Genomic DNA, 9,364 nt, shown 5'->3' with positions numbered 1-9,364 from the left:
TACACATAAATATTTTATTTCCTCTTATCCTCGTTACTTCCTTTGTCCCCCTCTCTCTCCTGAAGCTCCGCTGCCACCTCCACGCACCCCGGCCCTGTCCTCCTCTGCCGACGGGTGCACCGGGATCCGCCGGGCCGCAACGTGCCCCGGCACCGGCCTCCTCCAGTGGCTGCACCCGGGTTTGCCCCGCGCCGGCGGCCATAGGAGTCCACCTAGCGGCAGCGCGCCTCGCCCCGTCATCCTCCGGCGACCGTGCCCGAGCTGACGACTACGGTGGGTCCACTTAGCAGCCGCGCGCCCTGGCCCAGCCTCCTCCAGCGGCCCGCCTGGTGGCTGCACGCCCCGTCCATACCCGAGCTTGCCCCGCGCCGGGATTCGGCTGGTGGCTTGCCAAGCGCAGGTTGTTGGAGAGGTGGAGAGACGGCTGGACCGTGACAGACGGAGCAAAGATAGAGAGGAAGAAAAAAAAAGTGAGGAGGTGGTGAGGCCCGCACTGCATAGCGATGCGTGCTGGCGCCTGTGGTTGAGGCATTGTTAGCTCAGACTAAAATTCATGTCATATGGAATATTCGGAGACTAATTAGAAGGATTAAATATGAGTTAATTATAAAACTAAAACTAATTCGTGAGATGAATCTATTAAGCCTAATTAATCTATCAATGGCACATGTTTACTGTAGCATCACATTGTCAAATTATGGACTACATAGCTTAATAGATTCGTCTCGTAAATTAGCCTCCATCTATGTAATTGATTTTATAATTAATTTATATTTAATATTTCTAATTAATATCTAAACATTTCTACGTGGTAAATGGTTCATGGAGAGCTTGACGACCCTGGGTGTCCTTGGACGAGTCTCTACACAATGACAATTACCGGAGAGGAAGGCTCATTTCATTTTAATATGGTGGTGGTAGATATTTTTATTACTTCACCCATCTACCCAACCAGCCAACACGGATCTCTATAAAATCCTGCCTGTCCTGTGTGATGCACAAACTCAAACCTTCAAATTTCATTCGAAAACACCAAACTAAAAAGGAAAATTGAATCACACTTAACGTTCTATCCCGACTCACCCAACAAGCGAAAAAAAAAGTTAGCAAACCAAAAGAAAAAAAAAGACGGGGAGAGAGGATGCGCCGCCGCGGGCAACCGTCGTGACCTCGCCGCCGGTCTCCGGTCCATGGACCCCGTCGCCGCCGTCGTCGCCATCCTCACCAAGCTTAAATCCCTCGGTTTCTGCGCTGATCTCCGGATCCCCGACGCCGCCGCGGCCTCTGACCCCTCGGAGGCGTTCGACGCCGTCCTCGCCGCGTTCCTGCGCGAGGCCTACCTTGGCGGGCGCGAGGCGCGGCCTATCCCGGCTGCGCTCGGCGATGGCCGCCGTGTCGACCTCCTCCGCCTCTTCCTCGCCGTCCGAGCCGCGGGGGGCTACGCCCGCGTGGCCTCCTCTACCGGTGGCTGGGCCGCCGCCGCAGAGTCCGCCGGCGTCGACGCCGACCTCGCGGCGGCTGTCAAGATTCTCTACGCGAAGTACCTCGGCGCTCTAGACCGCTGGATCCAGAGGCTCGAGGAAGCGCACGGGCCGTTCTTGGGCAGCGACAGGAAGAAAAGGCAAAATCTGTTCAATGGTTCCAATGGAGTGGAGGAGGAGGAAGAAGCCCTCTTGGATTGCGACGGGAGGGAGCAGCGGCATGTGATGTTGAAGAGGAAGAGGGGGGACATGGTTGGGATGCTGGGTTGGGTGAGGGAGATAGCCGAGAATGCTGGGGATGATGGTACTGTGGTTGCTGGGTCCGTGGATGAGTACCTCTCAGTGGCATTGGCGGTCAGGAAGGTGGTGACCAGGAAGAGGGTTCGCCGAGCAAGCATGTTGAATGGCTCACATTGTCAGGTAATTTCAATACATTTGGAGAGTTTGTTAGCCAAATGTTTGGCAGTCTAATGTTGTCTGGTCGCATTTAAATAGAAGTCCTCGATTGTGCATTGGATTATTCATACCATGAACCACTGAGATTGTTCAAATTCTTACTCAAATATGTTGGTAATGCTTCTAAAGAACAATAGGCTAGTGCATCTACCTGATGGTGTGGCAATTTCAACCGCTTTGAAACAGTTCATTTTTATTGGTTTGTGATTACAATATTTTTTAGCAAGAAACCGTCGAATATAACTTCCATATTCTTATTGGTTCACAAGAAAGCCCTCTGGTGTCTTACTACAAGAACTTCTATTTTTATTTGGATTTTGGGCACAGCTATTCAACTTATATTAGTGAATCATCATCTTACTACTATGATACGGTCTGTGTTTAGAAGATGTTGCTTCCTTTCTTCTTGTTGATCTTTCTTCCATGATAATGCCTTCATGATTCAGAAGTGTAGATGTACTCTTCTCTTGATTTTGGTTACTTCATAAATTTATAAAAGGCAACCAAAATTCATATGTATATAGAAAATCCCTTTTAGATGCCAGTTCTGCAGATTTGGTTATATCTTTGGAGATTGGTTTCATCCATTGAAATCATGATTTTTTATAAGAGCCTTTCGTGTGCTCAATGTTACAATTTAGTCAAGGAACTAACCTTTTGTTGAGTTATCTAGTTATTGCCATTATTGGCTCCATATTATTCATACTAGCATCAATTCATGCTCACATAGAACATGCAGTACTCACAATTTCTACTTTATTGGTAAGATAAAAAAAAACTGCTTTAGTCTTGAAGATAGTAATTAAGATCATAACCACACTGGGACTATGCCTATGGCTAGAACTTCCTAGTTTCTCCTTTGCATATTCTTTTTGGCAAAAAGTAGGTGCTATGTTATTTAGTAAAGGGAGGTGGACTTCCAATTTAGTCCTAGGGCAGTACTGAATGGGTGAGTAGGAATGTTAAGCAACCTCCCCAATACAATGCCACTGACCTGAATATCTGGAAAAGAGAAATACAGCCTGCTAAATATGCTTGAGTAATCCAAAAATATGTATATATCATAGAATGTATTTCCTACCATGTATATATCATAGATATTCCAGTCAGCGCAGAACGAATCTAACCCGTTTTCATGCAATATTTCATATTAATATGGAGTAGATCATTTTTGTTTTCGGTATGGAAGCATGGTCTCCTGATTGGCGATGGAACATTGCTCATTGTCACAGTGGAACTTTATCTTCCTTGATTGCTTTTGTATGACCTGAATATCTGGAAAAGAGAAATGGAGAGCACATTAGTCTAGTTGTGTGTTTGGTTAATGGGCAAATGGTGGCTTGTGCTCTGCATATTTGCTCTAATATGCAATGTGTGCCTCTACACTGTATATTTCTGACAAGTTGAATATATTGTATGCAAGAGCCAAATTTAATGGTTTTAATATATTAATATTTTGCTTAATTGCTTTCTAAGAATCTACATTTTCTCTGGTTCTAAATTACAAATTTATGCAGCCTTGTTAATGCTTCATCCTTTGCTAGTCTTTCAGCCTGCTTTAACGCCTAAGACACATTTTAATTTTTCTTGTTTGATCTGGAACCCTCTGATTGCTCCTTCTCCACCTCATTTGTTGTTCATATGTTGATAGTGCTAGTTGCGGATGATATGGCCTGTTTATTAGATATAAGAGATTGGAGCAGGATGATTACAACTAACTCGCCCTCCCCTTGGGAGGCTCTGAGATTAGAGATAATCTTCTGCTTGCCTCTCTCCCTGCCGTGTGGCAAATACATAAAGGCCTGAGCCAAACTAATCTCCTATTATCTAGCCGGCTAATCTAATCCGGCCCAACAACTCAAAGCAAATATCTCTAAACTAACAAATTGAACTAAGTGCTAGTAGAGGCCTGGGCTGCCTTCTTCCTGCGCAGGAACTTCTTCCCAAAGGAGTCCACAGCAGCGGATGTTGGTCATGGGAAAGAACTAGTTTTTTTTTCAAAGTTTTGCTACTGAATTTGGAAATGTTTTATCTATGGAGTTTTTTTTTCAAAGTTTTGCTACTGATTTTGGAGATGTTTTATCTATGGAGCTGAACATATGAATATGTTCCAGCTGTCAGCAGGATGGTTTGAACTTATGGAGTGTTAGGTGAATGGCAGCAAACTGTGTATCAGAGGGCAGAACCGGGTGTATCCCTTGTGTGGCCATATTAAACATTAACTGTTTGCTTGATCCCAGCATCCTTAAGATGTAACATTCACTCCTCGATGTTTAATAAATAAAATAAAATGTGTACCAGTTAAAAATCTAAATAAAGGGAAAATTCATATATATCTATTGGTTTAACATCATCTATTTTTTTTTACAATCACCATTGGGTGTTTGGATGAAGTTTTGATGATCTGATTGGTGTTGTAGTACTTGGTATGAGTGCAGTATTACTTGGTAGATAACGTTAAAGTGACTATGGATTAGAAACTGAAAGTACATGCGAACTCTGTTGTACCTTTCTTTAATACCATCTGTAGGTTCAGATCCCTCTATCATTTATTATTTATGATTCTGTTCACAATCCATTTTTTTTCATTAACCACCATCTTTGGGTTCAGATCCCTCATTATCATTTATGATTCTGTTCACAATCCATTTTTTCATTAGCATACCTTCTTTTTTTGGTAATTGCCCACACATGGCTTTTTTTTAGAATCTGATTTTTTGCTTACTGACTGAAATTGACTCTCCTTTTCTTTCATCTCAGGAAGTATTTCCGATGGCTTGCGATTGCTGTACAAGTCTGACCAATGTTGGAGTTTGTGCAAAGGCAAAATTACTGAATGGTTCTTTAATGCTCATAGAAGGGGAGAACAACTTGGCTGGACAAGGAAAGTGTGAGACTATAATGCAGCATGACTCTTCTGATGGTTGTCGTTTTACAAGTCAGCAGAAGAATGAAATACCTATTGGTCCTGGCTATCAAGCACAGGTACCACAATGGACTGGTGAGGTGCCTGTAAATTATGATGATCCGGAAACTCTGAAATGGTTGGGAACAAAGGTCTGGCCTCCAATAAATGGGAACTGTAAAGCATTGTTCTGTGGTGACCCTATTGGCAAGGGCAGAGAAGTTGTTTGTGGTTGCAACCTTCCAGGATCAGTGGAATGTGTTAGGTTTCATGTAGCGGAACGGAGATTTAAGTTGAAACGTGAACTTGGTGCAGCTTTCTATGCGTGGGGATTTGATCGTATGGGGGAGGAGATTGCACTTTCTTGGACAGATGAAGAGGAGGCAAGTTTCAAGGCTGTAGCACAACGTAGTGCTCCATCATTGGGCAGGGATTTCTGGAACCGTCTGCACTTATTTTTTCAATTTAAGGGAAGGAAAGAACTCGTGAGCTATTATTTTAATTGTTTTCTTCTTAGAAGGAGGTGTTACCAAAACCGGATAACTCCGAAGAACATAGATAGTGATGATGAGGAAGAGACAGAATTTAGATTCTTGGGTAATCGTCTTGGTCACAGTGCAGCTAAGTATCACAATACCAAGCACACCATCTGCATTGAGAATACACACTCTATGGATCTGGATGAATAGTTGCTGATTTTATTTTATGAAGCTGGTTGAGGTCTGGTGTTAATTCACTGTCCTCCTTGCTGGGAGACTGAGCAGATGATGTTCCTCTTAGTGATTTATTTACATTGCTGACACAGCACGAGTTGCTACAAAGCCAATCATTAGAGAAGTTACGACATCAGTAAATGGATTGGAGCCTGATCCACGGTAGAATTTGAAACTCACAGGGAAGTCAGGTGATACTGGTCATTGAGCGCTTACATGGATGTATATCCAGCAGTGAGATATGCAATGATTTGACAGTGTTATCATTAATTCTTCCTTTAAGGTATCATGTGTATCAGTTCTTTTCTTAGTTTTATTCTCCTTATGAATCATTAACTGATTCATTATCCACTAAGTATAGCTGTCAGTAGAATGCTCTAGGCTTCTTTGTTGTATTTCTCCAGGGGCGGGATGTAGATGAGCATATATGTAGTAGTTAGTGTTTTGATAGTGGTGCTGTTGTTCATTGTAGATACTGCTTGTCATTGAGAAATTTATGTGAAATCTTCTTTTTCAACGTGACAAATGGTAGGCCAACCATTTGATCTTTGTAATTTTTCATTCACCTGAATCTTTCATCATGTACAGTGGTGTGCTAAACATGTACACTCAGTCACATGATCTTTGTTAGTCCAGAAGACATGAAGAGGTCATTTCCCGAAGAGAACATCCATGTGCGTACTGAATTCTTCGTGTAAGCTGCAGAAGTTCATCAATATTATTGTTGCAATAGATGACTTGTTTAGTCAATCTGAAAATAGTATTTTGTCTAGTTCTTTCCTGTTGATGGACTGATACGGGAGCTTCCTGGTTCCTAGTCAAACCGGGTCAAGGTGGTATATTGGTGTATGCTAAATTTTCAGCCAGCTTTTTGCCCTTATTTGGTATTGATTAGTAAACAATTTGGTCTCTTTTTTCGAAACTGTTTGAACTTATTTGGACTGACTGAAGGTATTTCGGTCTGTTGTAATACGTATTTTGTGCAAATTATCGTACTCAGCTACTTGCAACTTGCTGCAGTCCATCACCTGCACCAGGTAGGACTGGGCGTTCGATTAAACCGAACCGAACCGATCGGTTCTTCGCTTTTTGGAGAATTTCGGTTCCTTAAAACCTGGAACCGATCAGTTCCTTCCGAACTAACCGAGCTACCAGTGAACGAATAACAAAGTGAAGATGTAACATTGCCTGTAATTTTCTTTCTTGCCGAGGTAAAGATCCAAACAAGATAAAACAGCACATACACATGTCCTGTTGCCTGCAATTTTCTTGCGGAGACAAAGATCCAAACCGAAGAAAATAGCACATACACATACACGTTGTCCCAAGATGAAGAAATTTCCATCCAACACAGAAAAACAATCCATCCATACAAGCACGGACTACACCAGTTATATCCGACCAATTGACCAAGAATACGAGATTGGAGAGAGCACGCATAAGACAAATATGCTAAGGTAGGAAGAGGTAGCAGCCGCAGACTTGCAGTCGCACGAGCACATGCCGGAGGAAGAGCGTGTTGTATCATTTGGTTCATGTATGAAATGGTTTAAAATAATAATGATCATTTTATTTGGTTAAGTGAATTGTACCAACTCATCCAGGATGAAGCCATCCCACTTAATTTATTATTCTACTAATAGAAGTGAACCATATGGTACAAACAAATTGGTTGAATCCCACCATCCAGAATCATCTATACATGCATCATGTGGTGCATGCAACCAACCACACCTCAAGTCGAGCATCAGCACGTGCCGCGTCACCATGCGACCTTCGAGGGAGGGGAGGAAGCCGCATGTTGGATCAGCCAGGACTATCGAATTCTGCTCTTTAGTCAATGAAAAAAGAAGTTGTCACTGCCTGATGCAGGTGGCCGCAATTTTGAATTATTCAAGGATAAATGAACCTACTATATTGGATTTAGTTGATTTGTATCTCTCTGCATTTTTTACATGAATTTGATTACATATCCATCTCAATTTGGATCTTTGGATATTATTGAACTCTATTGGATTATCCATGTATTTTTCCTTATATTTAGTTTGAATTCTCTATTCGGATTTAAATCCCAATTCATTAGCACCTCTCTAGCCATGCCCAGCCGTGGTGCGGGTGGTCCGGCCGTGATCAGGGCCACTCTATCTAGCTACCGAGATTTACACGAGCGAACATGTTATCATCACTTGATATTATTTTTTCAATAAAAAAGGTTTCGTACAAAAGTAGGCACTGAGACTTAAGGACTAGTACTATCTTAAGTTATTGAGACTAGAGGCTAGAGTAACGAAACACACGACCAATTATTTGGATGATTCTCCTCTACGATGATGGCTTCCAAATCAACGACAGAAACGGCAGTAACACCAGCCCTTGATCCCTCCTTTCATGCACTTGTGTTCCATGACCTTGGCTACAAGTAATTTTGCCTCCGTCCAGCACTCGGCCTCGCACATCCATCCTTTACAGAACGGCATCATAGGATGTGTGTAGCCGCACTCTGCAAAAAAAAGAGAGAAACAAATGTATATACTACATTGAATTCGCATGTGCTGTTGATCGATCGCATGGTAATGCCCTTGATAACTAACAAAATGTACAGCACTTTTAGTTTGAAGTAGGATCAGAATAATCTTCGCTATCGAACTAGTAAGCTAGAACACAATGAAAAAGAGATACTAGGAGCACCAACCGGCTAAGGCATGATCTGCGTGCAGCACGAGCAGGACAAGAAGGCAGCAGAGAGTTGCATTCTTCGCATTCATCTTGTTCGGTATCGATATAGAGATGGGTACGCATCAAGGATATTTATAACTGGCCTGCATCCGTCAGTCGCGAGAGAAAAATGGATCAGCGGGCCGGGACAGTGACCATTTCTTTCCATTCTCTGGGTTAGATACGAGAGGAAATATTCAGAGGCGGTTAGTCGGTTACTGCCGTTTTGTAATCACAACGAAGCAGCACAAAATCCACACCCATATCCCTCCCTCTCTCTCTCTCTCTCTCTCTCTCTCTCTCTCTCTCTCTCTCTAAAAGAAAAAAAGAACGGCTGATATCCAGTGGCTAGGCTTTAACCGGATGCATGCAAATATCTTACTCTCCCAATATGCAGCATCGACTGAACGGCTGAACCTTTTCTTTACTTCAAATAAATGGAGACCCGGAAGGAGATTTGACCAAGCCCGACCACAAGCGAGTGAGAGCCACTGTTTCAGTATAATCTGCTGTTTCAGTATGCCCTGCCTGGGGAATGAAATGTATGGTCGTCAGTCTTAGCAACTGTTTAAGTATAATCTGCTGTTTTGTACAGCCATCAACAGAACGCAAAACTGCTTCAGTATAGTTCAGTTGGAAGCTTAAATTTCACTTGTTCAATTCACACCTACAATCTGCAGCTCCTTCCGTCCTCGGACAGTTTCGATCATGCTGCTAGCATTGGGCCTTGGAGGCTTGGATCAGGACTTAAGTCACATCTTATCCAATGACAGGCAAATCCCAGCAGTTCCTTCACCTGGAATAATTTAATAATGCTTGAGTAAATTGTGCACAGAGGAAAGGTGGTCTGGTCATCGCGTTCTTAGCAAGGAACATAGGGTTCCAGCTGAAAGAATATGAATTTGAATCCAAGTTACCTTGAAAAGTGAAACAGAGCAAATTGACCATAATTTGATCAAAATATTCTTGCGATTAAATAATTAGTTCCTGAAAAATTCTTGCGTTCACCATTACGAAAATGTTACCAAACACATCATCTGCACTGGGAGAGTCGGGGTGCCGCATCGGCGATTTGCCAATCCACTTTGCATAGC

General features: G+C 42.7%; 1 protein-coding gene across 1 annotated transcript; it reads left to right on the top strand.

Moving 5' to 3' along the window:
* The first annotated feature begins 1,019 nt into the window (after positions 1-1,019).
* Positions 1,020-6,109, top strand: LOC101780208 (AT-rich interactive domain-containing protein 2). The gene is made up of 2 exons (XM_004975016.3): positions 1,020-1,901; positions 4,698-6,109. Exons 1-2 carry the CDS (start codon positions 1,191-1,193, stop codon positions 5,529-5,531), a joined length of 1,545 nt encoding a protein of 514 aa, XP_004975073.1. The 5' UTR covers positions 1,020-1,190; the 3' UTR covers positions 5,532-6,109.
* Positions 6,110-9,364: the final 3,255 nt, after the last annotated feature.

The sequence above is a fragment of the Setaria italica genome, chromosome VII, assembly GCF_000263155.2.
Source record: "Setaria italica strain Yugu1 chromosome VII, Setaria_italica_v2.0, whole genome shotgun sequence".
NCBI lineage: Eukaryota > Viridiplantae > Streptophyta > Magnoliopsida > Poales > Poaceae > Setaria > Setaria italica.
This window is presented reverse-complemented; position numbering and strand designations above follow the sequence as displayed.